Consider the following 26153-nt stretch of genomic DNA (forward strand, 5'->3'; position numbering starts at 1 on the left):
AGCTGCAGTCGAGGAGACCGTCAAGACACGGCGAGAAGGAACGAAGTCTGGTAGGAGTTTTTACACCATGACACATAACACTGGCATAAAAAGGGACTTATATAAATGACACTTTTCACTAATAATAACATTATTATTATTATCTACCTTGTTTTCTTTTATCTATTTGTTATATTCTCATCGATCTCATGTCATCTCATATACGTAAGTATTTTTTAACAGCAACTATTCTCTGAAGCCTCTTTGGTTTTTCCACCACAGACCATAATACTGTAGCTTTCTCTAGCGGCAGCCGCTCCCCTCCTCAGCCACTTATCATCAGCGGCTGATGTAAAATCAATCTCTTCTTGAGATGGTGCGGCTAACTAGCACTTGAAAGCAATGAACCTTCATTTAAATGTAAGTCAGTTATAAAACGTTAACATCATCCCCAACACAGTATGTTTTGCATTTTGAGTAAAGTTTGTAGGACGACACATTTCACCCCCATGTCAGCTGGGATTGACCCCAGCGACCCCTGTGACCCTCATGAGGAGGTAGACGATGAATGAATGAGTGAATGATAACACATTCTCACTTCCCTAACAGGGTCACAACATCCACCTCTGTCACACTAAACAGAAAACAGTAAACTCGGGCCATTGTTTTGAAAACAAACCAACAAACGCCTTACCACTATTATTTCTTCCATAAACCATCATGGTCCCGTTCCGCAGGCCCGCAAACAGGAAGCGAGATGAGTGCTTCAGGCACAGCACGGGGCAGCCATCTGGGTTATGGAGGGTCAATAGGCATTGTGCTGCAGTGTCCACACTGCCATAGACCAGGATGCTAGAGGAACAAAAGCAGCACAAGCAAACATGATAAATGAGCGTCATTTAAGATGACAGAGTGCCTCGTTTTCATGCGTTTTGATTTAACAGTTCACTTTGGAGCAAAGCATTGTCTCGGCGCAGCCACTCCGTCTTTTTCATGTTTGAAATCCCATATGAACCACTCTATAGCTTGTTGTGCTCTTCAGCGAGACAAATGCACATTGCTGTTTGAAGAAAATGTCAAGTAGAAGTAAAGATGACAGTCTTGACGATTCTGAAATGCTGCAACATATATTTTCCCGTTATTTTCTCTTACTGTAAATCTTCTTTTTTTCTGTTTGCCCAGACAGGTACTTAAACTGGAAGTGAATGAGTCAGCAAATAAAAAAAACTGCTGGATGCAGGCTCTTATACAAATGACACAATTGATGACGACAATCACAGGAATGCTGGTGACACGTTAGGTAAATATGAAAAAAAAGAAAAATGTATTCACTATAATGAAGGCGGGAGACCTATGCTCTATTACAAACAGTAAGGATCAGGAGGTTTATTGGATTTGAAAATGAAACTGATCTCAGCAGCAGTGGCAGTATTGATGCGACGCTCAGGTCTGATTTCTCGCTTTCATGCAATATTGACAAGCAAATCTTTAATACCGCTAGAATCTCGTGGGACCATAACAAAGAATAATACAGTATATTATTTTGTATAAAAATAGAGGCGTAACACACTGAAAAGCATTTGTGCTCTTGCGCTGACATTTGTCGCTTTGTTTTGTTCTTTCTTTCTCAGACATCTGTTGCTCTCTGTGATACAAGTCTCTCACCGGCCATCATCCAATCCGACACAAATGTTGGCGCCGATCCCTGAGGGTGCCTTGTGAACTCCAGCCTCAATTTCTTCCACCAGAGAAGGTTCAGGTACATACTGCAGACATCGGACAGCAGAGCCTACCTGCAGGCTCTTTACAGCCCGTGGCATGGGCCTGTTCAGGGAAAATATCTCGATATGCCCCTGAGAACCTTCTCCTCCACCGGCCACCTGCAGGGGGGAAAAAAGGCCTAGTTGAGAGAGGTGGCAGCTTCATGTTTAACCTGCATCAACTGATAAATCTCAGTGCCACAGGTTATAAAATATTCTGTTTAGACTGGAGGAGTGGTGCAGAACCAGGCCAGGCTCCCTCAGATTATGCTGACCATGTGTGTTTACTGTCACAATCAAATTATGGAGCGGTCAGAGGATAATGAGTCTCTGATTAAACATTGTCTGCCTATAAGTTATTTGTTGTTGTTTTTTTAATTTAAAGAAAAGATTCTTTCAGACCTTGTGGTTTGTAGTTCTCCCTCACTTTGAAAATCACTTGGAATTTTGAACACGTTACACAGTTGATTCACAATGTCATCTCTACGACATCAAAGAATTCTCAAAACTGCAATCTCTTCAGTGAAGAAAGGAGTAAATCTCAACCTCATAAGTTTTTGAAGGACTGAGAGTTTCTTAACAATTCAAGTCTTTTTAAGTTTAAGTCGCCTCTCTGTGTAGTTCTTTTTTCTACTTCTTTTGTTGTTCGGGTTTTTATTTTTCGGGTCAGTCAGTGTAAAGTGTGCTTTTGGGGACAGTTTGTTCTCCGTGTAGCCGCAGAGTGAGCGCAACTCGCTTTCATACTTTTCTCAAGCCCATCATTACATTACATAGATTTACTCCTTGGTAAAGATCCTCATGACGAATGCAGGTACGTGCAGAGCAGGGCCCGGGGTGCCAATGGTACGAATAGCATGCAGTACCTCATTGAGACATCATGTCGTCACCTGAAAAGTCTTGTTTAACACAGCCGGTCAGATTCTAGTAGTCAGGTCATAGTGGAACAAGCTAAATAACATTCATAATAAAGTGAGATGTGCTTGAATCACGTGTCATTTGATTTTATGTCCAAGGTTACTGTTATGACTTGTAAGTACATCATTATATTAGCAGGAGTGTGTGTTGTAATGAGCTCAGTCGGTGGTCATTTCTACCAATCAAAGCCTATAGATGTCCTGTCTTTTAGGAAAAAAAAGAACAACATAAAAGACCAATCATAGCAGGCTCCCCAAAGCGATTCACACGTCACAGACTCTCTGCCTTGATAGAGACTTGATTTCCTATCACCCACATTTATATTGGACTTTGTGTAAGTCAATTCCAATGCTGAAAAAAAATCAACCTAACCCTGATGCAATGCCATTTAAGGTGGCATTGCTCCCATTCCCAAACAATTAAAGGAACACTGTGGGTTTTCAACATGATTTCAATCATTACTTGTGAGTAAGGCCGACGTGGCAGTCCAAACAAAACACAGAGCCTTTCCTGGAAAGGACGTGCTGCTGCTTACTGCTCGACGCCAACGATTTATCCTCTGTGTGAATCACGTCGTGTGAATGTGACATGAGCTAAATATAGTCTTTAGTACTTCTCCTCCATGCTCGCCCTTATTTGCATGCAATCATTTGTTTGATTTGTATCAGTGTGCTGAATCTGGACAGGAGCAATCCTGTGGGCTCTTGAGAATGAGCCAGAACAAATAATGGTCTGTTGCAGAGGGTGAAAAGAAGATAGGGAGGACTTATCTTGCAGCATGAAAACCCATCCACCCCCCCCCCCGCCAACAACCCACACACACGAACACAGTTTCAAGTGCGTAACCAAGGCCACAGGCATGCCCCCCTTACCCAGACTCCTCCTCACAACCGTCTGTACCTCCTTTCCTCCCATCCACATTGCACCATCACAACTAATCAACCGCTGAACCCTGTATGTATTCAGTGCAGAGACAGTGTCCTGTGACAAAGTCGTCACGACTTTTTTGGGATAAACAGATTTTTGGAATCGTGCCCTGGACAGATTCCTTTTCTCAGTTTGAGAAAAAAAGCAAAAACTCCCTCAACAGTAAATGTTCTGCCAGCATTAATCAGATTGCCACAGTGAAGAACCATGTGATACAGGTCAGGATGACGGACACATGTGAAGCTGAAAACATTGATCACTAGATTGTTACCATATATTTAACCCTTTAACACAGAGCACATCGCTGACGACACGTTGGCTCAAGCGCACTTTGCATCACCGTAGTTACGCGGCGGTTTGTGCTATCAGAAAAGTTCAAACCGTTTCTGAAAGCTGAGAAGTTGCACATCAGTGGTTATTACGGTAATTTCACTTGCACTCTTTCAGGAAGCCGAAAAATAAGCATATTTGTCACTAGAGAGGAGAGAGTGGGAAGAAAACCTGTATACAGTAGTTTCCATTTTCTGTTTTTGCACATTGAGAGACAAAGACTCAATATTCTATACTGTTACTGTTTCTACAACAGCACTGTTTTTCTAAATAAACCTTTTTGTTTTCATTTCAAATTGTTAAAGCAGTATTTTACATCTGGGCAAAAGCACTTAGATACAGGACATTCTCTGGTCCTTCTATGCGGACATTTTGAGGGTCAGGTGCATTAAAGTTGACCAGCATAGACATCAGCAAATAAAGCAAACATCCTATACAAGTGTATATATACGATGAGAAACATAAGGGCAGAGGAAATGGAGAAAATTAGGATACTGGGGGAATGTGGAACAAGAAGGGTGAAGTCAACAAGCAAACTCTGGGTTATCGGGGCTGATTACTTTGATCAAAGCACACAGAAATCCCCACACCCCATCTCATTTTTACATGATTAGTGTCATCCCTGCTTTGACAAGCCTGCCAGGGAGGTAGAACCAGCTGGGGGCGGGAACACTAAGCCACTCAGTATCATTTTTGGATCCACTATTATGTTTTTATACCAATTTGTTTTTACTTTGGTTACAGGTTGCACTGGTCTGATGTGCTCCGTACTAGAAGAGCTGCTTCTGCACAGAAGAAATAATAAAGGAAAAATAAAAATAATGTGCCTCCATTTTGGCATCTAATTAACTAACTAACCGACCAACTGTTCTATGTCCATCAAACTCCTTTTGACACAATATTTCACATTAGCATTGGATTCAGTGTAGTGGACGGTCAGACATAATTCAATGTCATGATATGACTTTAAAAATTGACATGGTGTGTCAGAGGCCTTAATCTCAGCACTATGTATGTATATATATATATATATATATATATATATATATATATATATATATATATATACAAGCGTGAGTCACTGACCACAGCTGTGTCTCCAACATGGTCCAACTAAAACCACTGTGCTGGACCCTGTTTACCTGAAATCTTAATTGTTTTATTTGACCCCCTTTAAAGAGTCTTGTTAGTGTTTTGTTTTGTCTAATGTTGATCTTTTATCCTGCAGTTTCAACTTTCTGGTTCAATCACTTGAGTGGTTTTATGAGATACACTGGGCTTGGAATCAGCTTTTAGTACCACAGAGGCAATAAAAAGAATCAGACAGGGGACGCATATCCAGAGCGCACACACTGTATATGCCCCAAACAGTAACAGTTTTCCTTTGAAACAATGCTATTTCAAAGTGATTTGATGACCATATCATCAGGAACTGATTTTTCATCACAAAGCTCATGTGCCTGTTGTCCCATGGATTCCTGGATTATGCATGATGTCATTTTTGGACTTCATTATGGTTACTTCATGGCATTGTTGACATTTATTATGTGATATTATGTGATTGGGAAATAAGGTTGTGGTCAGCAGATCCATGTAAGGTCAATGTACGTACCTCTCTGGCCCTATTATGTGTGGCTACATCTTGGAAAACATGTTTTCCTAACCAATGTTTTTGTTGAACATGAACTTGACATTCGCCCGAACAGCTCCGAAAGTTATTCACCTGGAGATTCCCTTCCAGTTAATAATTCTACCAAGTTTGGATGGAATCCATCTTTGTGTTTTTGAGATACTTCACTCTCTCTCTGTCTGTCTCTCTGTCTCTGTCTGTCCATCTCTTTCTCTCACAAACACACACACACACAGACACACAAACTGTCTTAGTTTGAGACACTGAGCTATGACCTTCTGTCTCAGAGGACCTTCATGATTTAAACATATTTTAGGTCAAAGTGGGATTACCTGATAAATCGCTCCAAAAAAGTGAGAGGGAGCAACAATTGCAACCTAAAGATTAATAGCAGATTCTGTGCATTTGTCTTTTCTCTGATTCTCCACCTCTTTCTAGATCCACTAAATTCCAGGGATTGTGATGTGATTGTCTGGCAGCACAATTTGCCGCGCTCATCATAAAACATCACAGCACCTACCAACAGTATCACTTCATAGTTTCCTGGTGATGTTTGACAGAGAGAAAGAGTGCAGTGAGTGTCTCATTCACTGCCTTGAGTCACATTTGTATTCCTCCTTTAAATGAATGAGAGCGGAGTGTAGATGGGATGTTTAAAATCCCCCTAATAATGGTTATTAAGGTAAAAGCGAAATATTCTGTTCATGCCTTGTTCAGTGAGTGAGTGAGTGAGTGAGTGAGTGAGTGAGTGAGTGAGTGAGTATAAACTATGCATTATTACCCATAGGTAGCCTTGAGGTAAGGAGGTGCTCGCTGCAGAGAAGCCCAACAACGCACAGTGGACAGGATTATGGAGGGCAGCTTCAAGCTATGAGAGACAAAATGAATATTAGGTTAATAAGCATCATCGCTCAATACAGTTTTTAATACAGTCCCAAATAAACACATTGATATTATGACTATCATTTTTATGTGGAATCCAATTACCTGCGAGTCAAAGTGTCAACAGGAGCTTTGTCATTTCACATGAGGATGAATTTTTTTCTTGCTTACATTATAAGCTGTACATTTTTGCCGTATGAAAACACTGGAGCGAAGAAAAAACTGTTAATATCTGACACCTAAATCATTTGCTGCTGTTTTGCTGAGCATGGCATGAGCTTGTCTAGTTTGCAGTGGGCTATTTAGTTCCCAATGCAAAAGATATTTTATGATATAAAATGAATCTATAAATCACAAAAACGGACAGAAAAATAATTCAAAATCAAAATTAATCAAAACACACAAAAAGAAAAAGAAAATGCAATAACACGAAGACTGGGACTTGTTTTACATTAAATTGTGGAAACCACGGATGAGATCTGTCTTAGAGGGGATGATATTAAGTGAGTTTGTGAAAGTCAAAGTCTGTGTTCTCATCACTTACTGCTCAGACAAAACAAAACATCAAGAGACTTTTATTTTGGGAAACTGGGTTCATGCACTAAAGTCAGTCCCACCTCTGATGTGCGAGAATCCAGCCAATTTGTTATCACAAGACAGAGAGAGACAAGACAGCTTCTCAAAAAAGTACTCCAACTCAAGACTCAGAAGAACAGACGTGTCAAGGTGGATCTGCTCCTGACAATCCAACAGAAGATCCATCAGCCGAAGAGAGACGCGCTCGTGACAGCAGAGCACCAAGCTCATAATGTACAATGGAAATATCAGCCCGACTTTCTCCAATATGGACACACACTTGAGGAGAAATCTCACAGGACTTTCTTTTTTTTTTCCTACAGCACAAATCTGATGCAGTTAAAAGCAGCACCAGGTCCACCCCCGTTACATGGTGAGTGCGCGTCAAGATACAAGGAGATTTGTTCTGCTCGTACCACATTTATGTCATGATCACGCATCAGCAGCACAGCACAGCACATGTTTCTTCAGACTAAGAACATCATTTTACAGCCAAAGTTGAACACAAGTTACTCACAAATTAAGTTTAAGCATCATGGATACTACACTGATCTGAGCCCCAACAGTGACTGCAACAGGCACGAGCACTGTTACCGTTACTGTTAGTGTAACTTCCAGGGAGAACAGGTAGACTCATTCATGCTAAAGAGCACCAGGACCCACGTGTGACCCACCCATTACTCATGCACATGGAGACAATGTTGGTCAGTGTGACTGCGCTCCTGTGCAGCTTCTCAAAGAGGGAGAGGAGTAAGCTCAGATGGTTTAAATATATCTGACTGAGGTAACGTTACTGAAAGGGCACCACAGAACGCAATCAAAGAGAGTCAATATATGTTTTAACCTCTTCAAAAGAACGTGTTACTTCTTTATGAATAGAGAATAGATGCTGCCAAACATCACCTTTATCCGAGGGTTTGTTTTCCCTCAATTGTAAAGTAATTTTGGTGTTACAGGAATTCTAAAGTGTTCAATAACAACTGTGTAATTATACAGAGTTCATTAAATGAGTTGGTTGAATAGAAGTTGTTGTACAAAGAGAAACATTTTCGTACAAAATGTTTATGTTGTTGCAAATCAGAAACGTGTGCAGAGAGAAGAAGTTAGGCTTGTAAATAATATTCCAAGCTTATGGAAGGAGAATATTTTATTTTACCTGTCCATGGTTGCCTCTCAGCCTGAGATACATCACATGCCCAGCATCTGCATTGATGTATCTCCATTTCTTCCAGCAAGACATTAAATATATATAAAATAAGGGTCCATCACTAAAACTAGTACAAAACTAAATGTGAACATACTGTCACAGTGGGTGTAGCCTTTATTTAAGGTTCTGGCAAATGACAAAATGTATTAGTCAGTTCTCTTATGAGTAGAATACAAATTTTAGACTCACCATTAATGACAATCAGTGCTTCTTTATTAACTCTTGCTGAACTGTTACCACTGATAACTATTTACACAATGCAACCATTGTGGTTTATTTTGAGTTGTTGTAGAGGAAAAGGTAAAACATCCACCATGGACCACCATGTTTCGTGAACAGTAACCCCGGTTCTATACCAATTAAATAACCTTTTTTTTTTTTAATTCTCCCAATTTTACTCTGTGGCTCGGTAACAGAACTTGGAATTATGATGTCACTTAACGGGACCGAACCCAGACATTTTTTCAGACCTTCAAGCACTTCTAAATGCCTAAATAAAAAACTGGCTTTATATTTTTACAGTTGGCTATAAAAGTATAATTTTGAACCTGCCATGCACTCACTAAAAATACAAGGATTAATATAATTGGAATGTGACATGTACTTGGATAAAGAGGGAATGCCCGGGAGACCTTACAACAAAATGAAGACATTTCTGACAGCTATACTAAGAATAGAAAGAGCCAACACGTTCACATAAGGGGAGAAAAATCCTTTATTGTATACGCCTTACATATACAGGACACTAGTTAAACCGCAAAGGAGTGATGGAGGTTGACATTTACAGTAAAGAGCCGGTGGCTGTTAGTGCATCAAACCCCCGTGGTGAATGATGATTATTTAGGTGTGTAGCCGCTGAGGGTGGGCCGTGTGACAGACGGAACAGCTAATTGTGTGTTGTGAGGATGATGGGGGGTGGCGGTAGGTGAGATGTTGAGTTTTGGAAGGGATGGAGGGAGTGAAGGGAGGGGTCAGCAATGAGCAACGCACATCTTAGACTGTCATCCTCCATGGTGGCAAGCATCAATCACAGGTAATTTATAGCCTTCCTTGAGTGGCGACCTCCCTCTTTTCTCTCTTGTTGGGTGTGTTTGTAAACAAAGAAAAAAAAAGGATGCAGGTAGGTCACTATAATCTCCACATTCCCTCACACCGCCCTTCACTCTGTCTCCATCTATTCAAATTCACAACACAGATGCATCCCTCGTCCTCCATATCAATCTCCGAGTCCCATTTTCTCTTCCCCATCTTTCACTCTATGTTATACCTCCAGTCTTTTTTACACCGTCTCTGTCTTTTTTCTTGATCTACCACTCTGCTAATTCACTGTCAACAGTAGTGGAATGTTTTTTTTAATAGGTAATTAAGTGGCAGCCATAATGTGGACCCACATGGACGCCCCAGAGGTGAAGAGAGAGTCAGAGTTGCTGTGGACCGCAGGGACTGAAACACTATATAGTGGACTGTGCAGGTAGTTTGATGGTGGCTGGACTTATTATCGGTCACCTGAGACTGACAGGTGCTGCAAGCCAATCTCACCAGAGCTTGATTGCTTTGTTTGTCTGCACTTTTCAGAGTCAGTATGGCATCACCACTGGGAAGTATCCACTCTATCAGAGTCTTTTAGATAAGTATTTACAGGCAGGAATGTGCACGGGGATAATTCAGATAAAGAGATGATGTTTAAATGAAGAGTTCCAGGAACACCTACTCTTATAAAATGATAACAGGTATAAAGTGGAAATCTAATTTCAGAATATTGTAAAAGTAATTAGTTATTCACAGCCCTTCTATCCTAATATCTAATATTTCCATGCTGCACATGTGGTGATAAGCATGAGGGATAATTTCCATATGATTATCTCAGAATGAAATTCCTTGATTTTTGAAGAAAATTGTGAATATAGCTCATGAAGATTTAAGTATACTACGACACTACAACAGCGGTCCCTTGCAGACGGATCATTTCCACATATTAACAAATTATATTCACAGACACAGAGGAAATATGGATCTTCAATAGTGACTGTACCAGTGGCAATCCTGAGGCTAATAAGGTGAAGCACGTTCAGAAATCAATGAGCTTTCTGGAAGTCTGTGTGTGTGTGTTTGTGTGTGCACACTCGTATTTGATACCTTTAGGGACCTTTTCTGGCAAAAACACTGATCTCTTCAGGACCAGCAGCCCTCACTGAGAATCAATCCTCGTCCCAATGAGGCAGGATTTAATTCCTGAGGAATTGGTTGAGTTCATAGAAGATTTGAATTGTAGTTGGGCAGTAACTGGTTATGGTTGATGTAAGACACTTTGTCCTACGACGAATGGCTTTGCAAACGTGTGTGCGTGTGTGTGTGTTGTTGAGAAGTTGAAGCTATTCCCGTGTGATTTGACATGATGAGATAGGAAGGTGAGCCTGTATATCGGTGGAGTGAGCTGTGATGGAGGACTTCGGGGACTGTGGGGTGGAAACGGGCGGCTGAGCTAATTAAAATGAGATTGGTTGATGTGACGTGAGGGCTGCCTCCCAGCTGCTGGTTACCAATGACCCACTGGTCGACAGAGAGTCTGCCCCACCCATTACCCAAAGAGGGCACCAGCCCATATGCAGACTCCAGGTGGCTATGGTACAAATGTAAAATGTGAGCAATTCCACCCATTCCTAGAGGACAGAATTGATGGGGCCTTTAACGGTGACTTATCTACTGTGAACATTGTACCCTTCCTACTTGCTTCTTGGCTCTGTGGTTAAAAGTTAAAAGTAAGAAATTGTGTTTATTGGTAGTGGTCTAAAATGACAGGGTAGGGTTCTAATGATTCATGCTCTTGGCTGTAGACTGTCAGAGCAGTGTCCCCTTGGTGGGGACAATTTTCGCAAAAACCAATTAATGCTGTCTTGCTTATCAAGGCTATACTCACGTGCAGTGCGTCTCCTTACAGAAGTATTCCTCTGCAAGCACTGTGAAATCTGCTCCAAGATATGTGAGGATCAACAACACATCAAATTTGTGTCAACCGTTATCCAAAAAAGGCCCCATACGTCATATTCATCAGGGACCTACATTGTTATCTGTGGCCAGAATTGCAGTGTTTGGCATCCACAATGCTTATGTAATGGATTCTCTTTATTGGAGAGTGTGCCCTATAGTCACTTGTGAAATATTGCATTCAGTGAAAACTACTGAGCACACATTTCTGGACGATTCAAAAGGGACTGTGCAAATCCAATATATTGCACTGTATAGTCTGCTAAAAATCAAACAACAACTACAGATACAGAGAACTGGCTGTATGTATATATATATATATATATATATATATATATATATATATATGTGTATATATATATGTATATATATATATATATATATTCCATAGTCACAGTGACTTCCCCTTATTCCACATACCAACAATCTTTTACACGCACTAACAAGCACTAATAGAAAACTTCCACTGTTTATTAACTGGTAATTGACTGGAGCTGGTGCCCCCGCTCTACTGCAATGACACGGCCTAAGCACAAAGGGGGCCTTAAGCATCTGGGGGTACATGTCAAAAGCTAATATGAGCTGGGTTAGGGTTATTTATATATATATATATATATATATATATATATATATATATATATATATATATATATATATATATATATATATACATATATATACATATATACATATATAAATAGATTCAAGTTAGTATAGATTCAAGTTAGTTTACATGAAGAGGCTAATGGTTTGTTGCCAGCTGTGTAGGTGCAGAGAAAATGCAGGGGGGGAAAAGGGGAGGCACTTACAGGTGAATGCCCAAATGTGCCCCAAAATAACAGACATGTTTACTGCAGGTGCCAGCACCACCTTGTGCAGCAACATCAGGAGGAAGGAGGAACAGTGGAGAGGTGGAGAGGTGTCTGGCCATAGAAAGGAGCAAGAACATGACAGGGAACCTGCAAAGAGGGACCGGGAGACCATGACAGGGACAAGGAGGGAGAGAGTGAGGATAAGATGGAGGAAAGTGGAGTTGATGACATGGTGGTAAGGAGTAATGTTAGCAAATTGAGGGACACTCAGGGATGGAGGCGAGCTGTGTGTGTACCTGGTATTCCTTATGTTGTGGGGACCTAAATATTCTTACACAGTCACATTAATGGGACTTGTCTTCCTTATGGGGACAAAAATCAAGACCCCATAGTGTAAATTACTAATTTTTTAGAGATACAGTTCAGATCAGGTTAGGGTATCAGTTATTTAAATTAGCATGAATCCTCCCTTAAGCCACACACATATTCCATTGTTATTAGCAAGCTATTACTTGCTGAGTCCTACAGAAGAAAGTTCGTATTATTGTCATACTAATTACATGTTAACAAATTATTGCTGTAGTATTAGCATACTGTTACTGTACTGTGTTACTGGTGTAAAAGGAAAATCTCAAATAAAAAAAACAAAAACATTATGGAACATGCTCAGTGTTTGGTGTGGATCCCTGACCTCAGCCCAACTTTAAAACTGATACCGTAACCAAGGTTATAATAGTTATGGATTTCTTAGTTTAGTTTCATTAGTTTTAGTTTTTATTTAGTTTTGATTATTTGTTTTTAAAATGAGTTAGTTTAATTAGTTTCTAAAGCAGGTTTGCTCAAAAAGGTCATAATAAGCATTGTTGCATAAAAAAAAGAGATGCCATTTTAAAAAATGTATTAGGACAAAAGAACAACCATCCCTGAAAAAAATATAACAGTCTACATAAAAATTTTATTATGAATTAATGAAAATTATGTCTCAAATAAAACCTTAAGGATTATTTATGAAATGAAGTTGAAAAAATGAAGAAAAATGTTTTTTTCAATTTTAGCTTTTGTTATTTTGTTAGTTTTCATTAACTATAATAACCTTGACCAGTGTAATTGAGGTGGTACTGCTGTGCTACATATTGTATAAACATACATACTCCCATGACATGACCATAACGGGGACCGCAAAATGTTTGCTCATTTCATGTTTACCAAAGCATCAGACTCTCTGATGAACGTTAACACAAACTGATGACAGGATCAAAGTTGAAATTGTTACAATTTCATGAGGTGGATGTGATTTAAATTCCACCGGCACCAACAAGCTGATATCAAAGGGCCCACCACCTTCTGTGCTTGCATGCCCACATTATGCTCAGAATATTCAAAGTCATTTGGAGACAAAAGATGAAACTGTCTACACAGTTTGAATGGTCAGTCTGATTCTAACTCTTCAAAAGGCCAATATCAAGTCCTTCAGAGGTGGTTGACAAAAGCATATGCCAGAATATTCAAAGTGGCTCACGGCATTTCCCTCTATTTACCAACCACTGTCTATACACAACAATTCACTGTCTCCCCTGCCTTCTCCACAGATCATATCAACAACAAGTGGAATGAAGTCGAAGAGTGCTTTTGCATATCGCTGTTGAGCACCGCAGCCTGACATTGCCAGGACATCGCAGACTCATATTCATGTCTACCCGCTGCAAATTACTAGTCTTAGCTGAACTGCTGATATATGGCCAACAAATCATGTGATGCAAATTTGCTGTGTTGCTGACATTTAAAAAAAAAAAGAGCTTATGATCAGGTTTTGGTCTCCATGAGGACTAGTCTCGACAAGGTCAGTGTTTATGCCAGAAAGGGTCCTAAAGAGGTAATAAGTATACACACACACACACACACCAGCGTGTTTGCATGCATGTGAAAAGTCCAATTTTAGTCGGACTATCACAATAATTTGGTTTTCTTAATGTCATGTAAACACATTAATCCAACTAAAATCAAGCCTCAGTCGGACTAACATACCTGGATAATGCGATTCATAGTCCGATTACTCCTGCATGTGTACACTTGGTCAGACTGGAGTCGTTTTGTGCACGCACCAGGAGACGACGTATAAACTGCTGTCCTGTTGCCGTAAAAGAAGAGACAACACAATAGCTTTGACTCAAGCGAAAGCCACAGAGAAGACCCATTTTTGGACGGATGTATGTACAAAACATACAGAACCCCAGCATGATCCATCTCACTGTTCGCCATTTGTTTTTCTGTGATGTAAAGTTCAAGGGGAAACTGATTTGATACGCACTAGCTTATAGAGAGATACAGCGCCATCCACAGAGGCGGAGTCATAAGTATACAGCCAAGAGATCGATTCTCTGTATGTATACTCTGACCCGACAAGTTGTCCAATTGCCTATCTTAGTCTGACTACGGCCTAAGCTCGATTGCACTATGCACGTAAACGTACTAACTTTGCAGTCATGGCAGTAACTGGTTTGCATTAATAAGTTAAAAATAAGAGCAAAAACGTCTCCATGTCTTAGTCTTTCTCCATCTTCCCTGCCCATGTGCCAGTCATCAGCACAGAGCTCAGACAAGGTTTGGCTGAGCACTCTTTACCCACCTCAGAGAGAGAAACTGACACAACTGTTTGTCAACATGGGAGTCTATAATGAAACCCTGGGCACAAGAGTAGACAAGACTTTCTATAATCCTAATATCAGATGGCAGGAAATGCAGAACAAAGGCAGATCTGCTGCCAGCTCAGTCCCTGCAATGTGGCGGTGGAAAATACTTTTGCCAAAAAAACTCAAGCACCTCCTGCATTTGAACATGCCCCTTACAATCCTTGGATTCTTGTTCTATAGTGTCCTATTTGGCATGCGATGAGACAAAGACAAATCACAGATGTTCACAAATCTGTTTTTTCAATTACCACACTTTAGATTCACCGTATAAACTTCAGCCTGTACAGTGATTTTTAAAATGTTTGTTTTCCTGTCATGGATCACAGAAGCAAAACAAAGCCAAGTGGAAAGTTTAGATTTGCAACTACTTTAAAATAAGAGAAAAGGTAACAACTACCTGCCCTTAAATCACTTAACACCGACCGACAACAAGCAGCATTCAGAGTGGTAGTAAATATAAAGAGCACATATCACAGCAGCAGACAGGTCTCGTTTGGCAGGAAACGAAATGAAAGTGAAGAAAGTGCTTTATTTTCTTCCTCTTTGAATTAACACACTTTTTGCCAATCACCCCCTCCACATTCATGTATAGTTACAGAGAAAAAGAATGCGACCGAATGACCACATTTAGCAGATCTGCAAGATTTCCCTTCTGGGTAGATCATTTGTTTCTGCATGATATCTTGACAAGTCCAGAGTGAGCAGAAACCCCAAGGCCACAGAGGGACTGTAATTAGTATGTTAACTGTCAAAGCAACTGATCGGGCCTTTCGCAAATGACCTAACTGGCAAATGGTGGGTGTGTCCACCCAGACCACATGTATTCAGGCACTGCATTGCACTCTATTGACAGCAACAATAAGAAGACACAGAGGACAGGCTGGTGCAAGCAGTGGCATGGAGTGTGATCAGTGCAACACACGTAGCTACGAGCACGTCGTTTGTAATGTCTGACTGGACTCGAATCTCTAATGTTGAAAACAAGACTTTCTAATTATGAAATTTGTCACTCTGATCTCGTCCTTACTAGGCAAATTAAAATTCCCTGATCCTTTTCAACATCCCTGTTCTGTTAAATTATCAAAATAAAAAAAAAAGCTCAGATACATTGGATATACGGATGGCATTCAAATTCTGATGATAATGGACTCTCTTGGGTGTGTAAACCATTTGTTTTAATACACTCTTCATGCACACACACAGCAACAACTTTGTTGCCAGACCTGGCAGCCAATCCAGTATTCATATCATGGCCAATACGAGGCTTTCTTTTGCTGTCTTGCCAGGAGAAAGGCTATTTTTATTGGCACGCATGGCAACTACTAATAATGATACTCATCATCCTCGACAATGAAAAATGAGGTAATACAATCTCAATAAAATGGAACAATAAAATGTGTTATAATTATAATATAATTTTTATATAATTATTATTTTTTTACAATAATTTTTTGTTTCACTACACAGGTGGAAATAAAAAAAGTAGTGCTGTCAAACAATTAAAATATTTTATCGAGATTAATTGCATTAATGTCATAGTTAACTTTTGTCCCATTATTTTTTTTCTCATTTTAATGCTTTTATCAACATAGAAAAGTGGATCAGCTTGCTTTGTGCAAATGTTTTTTGTTTTTTTATTGAGATAATATTTCTGTCACTCTGCATATTTTGAGTTATTCCTCTAGTCCCGTGGTGTGATGTGTTGTTTCCGTAACAAGCTAATCCGAGCTAAAGGAGCTAGCAGTCATCGGAGGACTCCTTACTACGGTTGGTAACACTGCATACATCATTATTTAGATGTGGGTCGAGAAATGATACGGAGAGCCCTCTTGGAGATGGAGAAGCACACAGCGCTTGCCATCCACTCAAAATGTAACGTTAGCATACTACTCTCTGGTCAGCTCGCGTGCCTGTTGTTTTGTTTCTGGTCTAGCTAGATCCAAATGCGGTGTTGTAGTTTTTCTAACGTCACTACTTTTTGCACCAGCATATGAACAAAAACTACAAAGTTTGCTAGGCCAAAAAGAACGTTAATCCTGCGATAAATAATTGACGGCGTTAAAATAACGCGTTTAACTGACAGCACTAAAAAAAAAGCAAACCTTTACATAAAATGCCCACCCACCAAGGCGATTCCAGCCTCTGCGGTTCTTGTATTTTGTTTGCTGCCGACAGGACTGAACTTTATGGTGCTTTCAACTTGAAAGTACTTTCTAACCACGACTCAAATTCAATAAACTTGACAGTTGATGCTTCTAACGCCTGGCACACTTGAGAGTCACATCTACAAATAAGGCCTGACCTCTGTACGCTCCTGCAACATTAGCCAAAATCATGTCACGACACCCTCAGAGTTGTTCTCCGCAAAAGCCAAAGTTTGACTTCTGCCCTGACCGCTCTGGGTGTCCCTCTTTGATCTCAAGCACTAAACAGTCAGAGTGTGTGTGTTGTACTTGTGACAGTCACAAGGTGTCTGGTGTTTGGGTTTGTGGAGCTGAGCCACAGGCGGGCTCTGGTGACAGGTCAGCTGTGGTCCATCTTCACATAAATACATTTGATAAACACTTCCTCCTGCATTTGAAGTCAAATCCATCTTCTTTCTTTGTCGTCTTCAAATGTGACAGTAGATATAGCTTCTGATATCTTATACTCCAGCTCCTCCACCGCGAGGCTAGGAGATTCTTCGTCGCCTTCATCTTCTGCTGAAGTCAACTGTAGATTAGGGATGTTCTCCAGTGTAATGCAGTCACTCCATTTCTTCAATTTCATCTTCTAGTTCGGGTTCAGAATCAGAAGTGAGGTTGGCGTCGGCATGACCAGAAGCATCTGCCTTCATTAAGAGGTACTGCCAAAGATTGTGCCTACTTTACATGCAGGAGTGGCTGCATAAGTAGCCATGTGGTTCCTCTTTAACATGCAAATAGCCAACGAAACTCAGCATGCTAATTTGCTGTGGTATCGCCACACCCCCAACTTGAAGCATGAAGTGGCTTCTTCATGATTTTAACTTGCACATTGTGCAAAAAATGAAAATCACTCATTTTAAAAAGAAATGTTTATCTTTGTTTACCCGACTTGTGCTGGGCCAACTTGTTGCTGGTTTTCTCGTTGCTCGATGGTCTGCATACCAACAGCTTATGTGCCACTTCTGAACTTCTGAGGATGAGCAGCAGCTTTAAACTCATGGAGCTTTAAATTCATACTAAGATTTGAAGTGCAGTTGTTGACAAATTGTTGGAGACAATAAACACATCTATGCAAAGAGATGTTTTGCAGAAAATGGAAATGTATTGATGTCTACGTATTTCATATCACAGGCAGCAGCTGTACTGTAGATACCGCATTTGGTTCTGCTTCATGTCCTAAAAACATAAGCCTGATGGCCAATACTGTATGTGTAGCCACTGCATTAAATGTGCTTGAAAACCCCAAAATGCCAACCATGCAATGTAAATCAAACTTCAAGCTAAAACTCATGTTGTGACCATGAACGTGCGTTGTTGTATGGGGCTAAGCTGAATAGAATGTTAAAAAAAATCACACAACAAAAACAAAACATTTTAACATTAAAATTAAGATGCTGGTCGGAAGCCACTGATGGCATATTTGAGCATCATTTGTGGAAATAGTAAAATAGAGCAACAGATACACCAGAATGTGGTGTTGGTCATCATCATTATTCATTTCAATCTGATAATCATAGAAAAACCTGCATACTGGAGATTACATTTGTAATAAGTAAGAAGGGAAGAAAGCTGCTCTCCGAAGAGTCTCAAACATTTGTGTGTCCAGCTGTTTGTGTGTCTCTCTTGCCTCAAGGATATGGTGGCAGATATCTGTCACTCTAAAAGGCAGCAAAAAAAGCCAGTGAGGTATTTATTCCATGTTAATTTGATGACTTTGTCTTAAAAAAAAGATCATACGGAATAGTCCAGAGGGAGGAGGGAAATGAATCATCAGAGAGAAGCTGCGTCAGGGGAAGGCCACCTTTTTGTCCTTCTTCTTTTCAGTCCATATTTCATAACAGCATTTCAGAAGCCTTCACACTGTTCGCTTTCTCTCATCTTGGCTGTAAGAGCTTTGAGTCATTATGTGCATAAATCAGTCTTCCTCCAGACAAAATGCAGTCATGAACACAGTGTATTTGCTGTTGCCAGGGATGCTTCTCAACAAGCTCATTTTCTGTACACGCTGTCACTTTCATGTGGCTAACTGAATAGCACAGTCCTGCTCTCTTATCACTCTATCAGCAGGGAAGATGGCTGACATAGGAAGTAAGAGGGATGCACAACAGGCCCAAAAAGCACAACCCAGTCAGTAAACAAGCATACATGCCCAGTGACCCAGTAAAGTGTGATTGTTCCAAATCAGAATGACCACATTTAAAGACTGAATTACACAAATTCCAATAGATAATCCAATCTAATGAATAAATAAATGTGGAATAATGGTGATCTGTGTGATCTATATAAACTAGTGCAGTGTATTAACGGTGCGAGCAAGTGTTGCCATTTTTTTTCTGAGCTGAGACACAGACACTAATCCTCTCAGAGAAAAAGAAGGAAAGCTAACCAGCCCAAACCCTTTCCCAGTTTGTTATTCTACACTTCAAAGCATACATGATGAAATCCCTATAGGTATTATAAGAGCTCAAGCACACCAACCATCCTCAAACCTGTTCTACCCTAATGCCTCCTAAATGGAGTCTAGAAACATGTCCCTTTGCGTTTTTGAAAAAAAAAAAAAATCTTTGTAGCCTTGGATGTTTAAGAACCTTTTAGAGTTGCAAAGGAAGAGCCACTTTCCAACTTTCTGGTTCCTTCACTGTAAAATACTGTACACATAATGCAATGCGCGTGCTCCGGGTTAAATCAGTACAGAAACCAGGTATTGATCGTCTTCAGAGGTTTGCTGAATATACAGAAACGCAGTGCACAGCAAGATAAATAAATGTGTCGCATGTAAATTAAGCCATTGAGTTCTCCGTGCACCATGTGACGGCATCAGATGCCAGTTGTTACACAGCTTACTGAGCTGTCACATTATTGCATTTCATAAATATATCCATTACAGCTCAGGCTACCACAACCTGCCAGACTAACTGAACATAAACAGCTGATAAAACTCTGCAAGACTCACAGTCACACAGGAAGAGGGATGCGGTGGCTGTCGCCCTGATTAGGTTCATGCTAGAACACACAGTTTGTACAAGCAAATACCATTACTGATGAAGACAAAAAATATGTTTATTTTACATTTTAAATCCCAAGATTTGGGGCAGTGAAGTGACATTGAAGATGGAAGGCCACGTGTTCTTAGCTATTACTACTATAACTATTATTTTCACAGCTGGTCAATCATGAAGAGTATTGATGGTCAACAATACCACAGCCCAAGGTACTATCTTTTAATTACTTAAATGTTTTTAAGTAAAAGCTCAAACACATAAAGTGATCAATATACATGATAAAAAGTCCACTCATCCACTCTCTCCACATGGTTCATGGTGTCTTTTCCCCAATTTGTTCTTGGTCTTTACCTTGCAGGACACAGTAGTTGTAGCCAAATCAGCCACTGAACTGGGAAAACCTGGCCAGTCTCCCAGCTTTAGGAGAACTAAGTCCTCACTCTCTCAAACCTGAACCAAGCTTTTTGCTTGATTGCTGATGCTGTATATTCTCTCGTGACTTTGGAGGAGAGAACAAGCATTTTACAAACTTTGGGTTTTCTGTCTGAAAAGGCTGTTTGTGGAGGAGATTAAGCAGCAAACGTGTGTAGATGTTATTAATTGAGCCTTTTGTTAAAGCAGAACTATGCAAGATTTGTATCCTAATTCAAGCTACAATGGCTTGTTTGGAGATTGGGCACCGTCTTCACCGCCCCACTATCTGTAAGTGGAAAACAAGCCTTGCAAGGTCCTCAGAATAAGAAACACGACAGACACATCCCCTAACCACCTGAATCTGATGCAATGTTTCATCTTTTTTTTAGCACAGTGAGGTATGCAATTAGTGCATATTATGGTATGGTGCATACAGAGCAACGAGTGCTATTTGTTGATTCCTTAAACAGCTGACTCTCCTGTGTAAGAGTCCGGTTCAGCTGTTAGCCTCTGTGTGAAAGCATCTCTTTTTAATCCGTTAACCCAACCACCTCACAATGTCCCTTTGGGCCGAACGCCAAGCTGTTCAGTTTCATCTTTCCAAATGCCAAAAAGGGCAGTGAAATTGAGTGTGCATTGACTCTTTGAGCAACGGCCATCAGAATGTAGTTTGTCTATTAACCAAGATAGTGGCCCATAGTGTGTGTGTGTGTGTGTGCAAGACAGAGAGCGGAATAAAATGAAAGAGATAGATTGAGAGGAGTCTGTCTGCCCCAGCTGTTCTCCCGCTGTTCTCTCTCAGTAGACTTGTGATAAGGTTTATCTCCGGTGCCTAACGAGTTCACCCGGTAGCCAAGGCCAGCTCCTACTGAGTGGACTGGGGCGAACAGCACCGCACCCAGCCAGAAATGGGCTACGTTCCCTGAGGTGACCTGTGCATGTTGTTCATGCTACACTGCTTTAGAACTTTATTTTCTGTAGGAAATGGCTTCAGCCCCTTTGGCCACATCTCTTTTAATCTGGGATTTGTTTTTCTTCTTGCCTTCTTTTCTTCAGCCTTTCTGCTCACTGTAACTCAGACTGCTAAGAGAAGCTACACGCTTCTTGAGAAAGAGATGCATGGAGCTTTAGCACAGAGAGGCATGTGTGTCCCAGAGGCAGTGGCTGAGTCGAAGATGGAAACACAGAGAGGAAGAGGGGCTGCCGCTAAGTTAAGCCCCTAATCACAGGCTGCTCTGCATGAAGGACTTAAAGTCACTCCATTTAATGCTACCTTCTCTTTAGTCAAAAAAGGGAAAGAAATACTCATGCTTACTTCCTCAGCTTTCTGATACCGAGTCTCAAATTCCGTTACTCACACACAACTACACAAAGCAAGGTTTCTCTCACCTGATCATTTACATTAACCACAAAAGTCATTAGAAAATGAAAACATGTATGTTTGGCGAGTTTGATAGTTTTCAGAAAAGAAATACACGATTGCACAGTAAATCACATTTGTGACTGACAAGGCTGCCAATTCGTTCATTCGTGTGCTCAGACGCCTCATTTGTTTGCGTGAGAAGAGAAGAAGGATCCTCTGAGACTGCAGGGTCCCACAGGCTCGAAATATATTAATTGACTTGGCTCTGCTTCCAGCCAGGTGTAACACACTTTTGCAGAACACTCAGAAACATCAGCAAGATCTTTTGGAAAATACCCCCACTGTGTCAAAGCTTCCGACTGCTATTCCACCTCACCGTCCTGTCTCATCCACAGGCCCGGCAGACTATGGGGTGGCATATAGGTGTTAATCTAATGTCAGTGCATTGATTTATGCTTGGGTGTCCCACAGCCATTAAGATAACTGCATGATCACTTTATAAAATCCTCCCCGGGTGGCTATGGTAACCCTCTCACCCTGCTCAGAAAGACTTGTAACCACATTATGGTGATATAAATGGGGATAGAAATATTATCTTTCAGCCCTTGTAAACTGATTCCAAACCATTTCCTCTGACTTCTAAACCCTTTTAGTCGATCTCTCACCTGCGCTGAACATTTGATCTATTGAAAACTTCAAGAACTTAACAGCTTGTATTGATGGAGAGTCTTCAGATGGAATCTTGAGGTTGTGCTCTCTGGTGTTTTTGAGTGATATCATCATGTGACACAGTGTATTTTTTGCTGCCAGTGGAGTGCGCTGTGCATTTAGTGGGAAATTGCTTTGTTCATTTGCATTATAATCTATGTCGACTGAACCACAAAGCAAAAAGTACTCAAAATCTTTCAAATCGTATCGTATCCGTGAAATACGTTTTTGTGACTTCTGCACAATTATTGCTACTTTATATTACGACTAAAAAATAAAATCAATCACAACTTTGACTCAACAATGCGTAAGAAGACGGAAAAAAACACATTTTGTAAAGCGTGAATATGTGAGCTATAAACACAAAGCCCCAAGATGTCCATATAAGGAGTTGTTTATTATTACCATGGTGGCACCTGCAGCACAGATCTGTGCTGCGTAAGCACTGAGGGTGAAATGTATTGCTTTTGCTCACTGTATTAATTAAATTATTATTTGATTGATATATGAGGTGACACCTTTGCACACTGGTCACGTGGGCAGCCTTTACTTTCCACACGGACTTCTTCTGCATTTCCAGAGCGTTTGTTCTTTATTTGCTAATCAGTGAATTTTAATAGTGTTGACAGATTTACCTTTCTCTCAGGTGACTTCATCGCAAAGACAGGGATGTGACAGGAAAGCAGTGGACACCAAAGCGGGGCCATCAATTTCCCTTCATCCTCTCCACACAACCAGCCTGGTGAATTCTCCTCCCCTGAAACGAAAAAAAAAGAGAAGACTTTTCTCATTTCTTCTCACAAAGAGTTAATGTTGTTGGTGTCTATGAGCTTGTTTTATTGATGTCAAAGCCATGTATGAAAAAAAGTTATTACCATACTCCAGTTATGTTATATTAATGATGTTATGAGACTTTGAATATTCAGCCAGAGGCCTTTATCCCAACTGTAGGAGGTAAGGCCAGGAACTGCCAACACAGAGCCTAAACAGTGATTAAACCTTCACTTAATCAATGGTGAGAGTTATTCCCGGCAGGAAAAATGCAACTGCTGAATTTGAGTCATAATAATAGATGAGCCTGTTATGTTTTTGTTTTTTTTGCGCCATCTCAGCGCTGAGAGCTCCAAGCAATTCAACACGTGCAGCCCTGACAAGGCAGCAAGCAAGTCTGCCAAAGTATTCCCTTTATGTTATTTTTTATGTGATCAATTTCAATTTATTGAGATTTAATTGTGCATGAAATTCAACAGCTTGCAAAAATTTGCTTCTTGTTTTGTACTCATACATTACGGCGGAACAAGCTACACTGTACACTGTAGACTGTACGGCGTTCACGTAATATGTGTTGGAACGTTGCAGAGCTGCCGTCGACAGACGGCATCCAAATGTTGTAAGATTGGCTTCATTTAAGTGTTCTGGCCACACAGATAACAAACTGCATTCAAGATTTAATTACCTGCATCAACTATTTTAACAACTGCTGCTGGATCGAGTGAAGTAATCACTTTCCCACGCTGGCAAGTTGCCAGTTTTGCAAACAGCGGAACCGAATCTTCATCACATCCCAAAAATGTAAATACGTCTGATTAAACAGCGAAACAAGTTCATGCAGAGCAAGAAGCTACGACAATGATCAAGGACAGAGATAAAGAGCTTTGGGAGATAAATGGTGTCTTGTGTTCTGTTTTTCACATCTTTCTGTGACTTTCATCTTGTGTTTGCTAAATGTGTTTCTTTGTTGTTGTTTTTCAGGTTTTATTTTTAAACCTTTTAAACAACGGTTTCATTCTCCCTCCACTGTTCCAAACCTATCTGCATGGTGACATTAATCAAGGGTCAAAATATAGGAAGTCAAGTAGGCTTTCGCTTTTTTATTTTTTGAGGAGCAACTTCATTTAATAATTCTTTGCATAATTTTAGTACAATTCACTCATTTTAATACTTAATAAAATACTGAGTAGGAGTTTTAAAATGAGTGAGTAATGAGGCGATCCTTAAATTGTGATTTTCAGTAAAAATAAGATGTTAGTGATGTATCTATTTAAATATTTAGCCCATATTAAAATAACTAAAAACTGCACCTCCTCCAGGACACAAATGTGTCAAGATGTCAGTGAATATTGCGAAAAATTTGTGAAAAATGCACTTCCAGTAGATATTGCTCACGTTTAACGATACAAATAAAAACTCCCGGAAATGATTCATCTAGGCCAGGGGTGTCAAACATACGGCCCGGGGGCCAGAATCGGCCCGCCAGAGGGTCCAATTGGCCCACAGGAAGAATTTGTTAAAATTTCACACTAATCTAAATGTAATGTCAAATGCTCCAGATACCCGTGACTAAATGTCTGTGCCTTTATAGATCCAGTGTGTTGTGTAAATAGTAAATTTAGGCATCCTTCAGTGAATGTAAAACAAAGGAGAAAAAACAAAGGGGTTCTTGTTGTTCATAGGTTATTATGCTATTATTTTACTATTTTTACTGGTCCGGCCCCCTTGAGATCAAATTGTGCTGTATGTGGCCCCTGAACAAAAATGAGTTTGACACCCCTGATCTAGGCCATCATAATGAAGTGGAACGATAACCTAAACCAGAGTACGCAAATAAAAGTGCCAGGACTTAAAATAGGAAAATTAAGAAGTGCTGTGGCCAACTTTAAGCACTGGTCACTGTAAGGAATGGGCTAGATAATTAAAATTAAAAAAAGTCATTCAGGCATTTAAATTTTCAGCCACCTCTGGCAGCCGTTCTGCAGTAGTAGAGTATTTCTTTAATAATTATGGGGTGGCCTATGGGCTGACTACCCCTCAAAGATTCCCAGTAACGATAAAGAGAGGTGTGAGGTCACTTACTAAAAGACTTGAATTGCAGCCAGGCTGCTGCAAGTGGCCCAGAAATCCAGTGGTTTCCTTTAAACTAGAGTAGTCAGCCACTTGTATTCAATGTATTATTATATGACCAAGAAAGGAAAAAATAAGCTCTTCTTTGGTGTGCTTAAATAAATCTGGTTTTCTGAAACACATTTCAAAGATAGACAGATGTGCAACAATAAACAGCCTCAAAGAAGACACTCAACTACTATCAATTACAGGCTTTTTACCTCAACACACACAAATGCACACTTTTTTTAATGAGCACACATGGCTCCACATATAGTTTATCTTCCACAAATTGTTTGCATCACTAAACACTGAAGAGATGATGTCACAAAGTATTCCTTCATACGTAAGAGGAATTTAACCAGCAGCCAGTCCAATGTAAAATGCATCTAATGCGTTATATTGTTCGTTATATTATTTTTAATATAATGAATTGGCTGCTTTTGCATGTTTTTGGTCAGTTAGTTAAACAAAAAAAAAGTATTTTGACTTGCTGTCAAAAGACTAATGCAAAAAGAGTAATAAAATCCTATTATGGTGGAATAAAATAACAAGACAAATCAGAGACATAAGCCAAGCAGGCATATTACATCTATATCTACGTGAATCACCAGGGCCTGGTGTAGACACGGATATAGCAGATATACTACTGTACAGTGTACAACCTTATCATGCTGTTCTCTGCAGAAGAAGATATCATCTCATGATAAACCAATAAGAAAATCCATTACAGAGCTTTGCTAATACTCAGAGCAGGAGATACATCCACTCTGTCTTGTACGTTTGGACTATTAGATCATAGATATGCAACTGCTACATAAACGCATTGCATGGACAACTGCAGACAGGTACATTAGCGTAGTGATTTCCCCCAACCACAGGTATTCATACTGTATACCAGGAGCTA

At 40.1% G+C, this 26153-nt stretch overlaps 1 protein-coding gene across 2 annotated transcripts in view; it reads right to left on the reverse strand.

The window, feature by feature from the left end:
- arhgef10la (Rho guanine nucleotide exchange factor (GEF) 10-like a) overlaps positions 1–26153 on the reverse strand; it is a 99240-nt gene that overhangs the window by 18119 nt on the left and 54968 nt on the right. For both annotated transcript variants that reach the window (XM_044023705.1, XM_044023707.1), the window contains 4 exons: positions 23002–23123; positions 6323–6409; positions 1645–1859; positions 674–831 (listed from right to left, as the gene is read on the reverse strand). In XM_044023705.1, the coding sequence (XP_043879640.1) occupies positions 674–831; positions 1645–1859; positions 6323–6409; positions 23002–23123 (582 nt within the window). The remainder of the gene's footprint in view (positions 1–673; positions 832–1644; positions 1860–6322; positions 6410–23001; positions 23124–26153) is intronic.

The sequence above is a fragment of the Solea senegalensis genome, linkage group LG4 (assembly GCF_019176455.1).
Source record: "Solea senegalensis isolate Sse05_10M linkage group LG4, IFAPA_SoseM_1, whole genome shotgun sequence".
In the NCBI taxonomy this organism is placed as follows: Eukaryota; Metazoa; Chordata; class Actinopteri; order Pleuronectiformes; family Soleidae; genus Solea; species Solea senegalensis.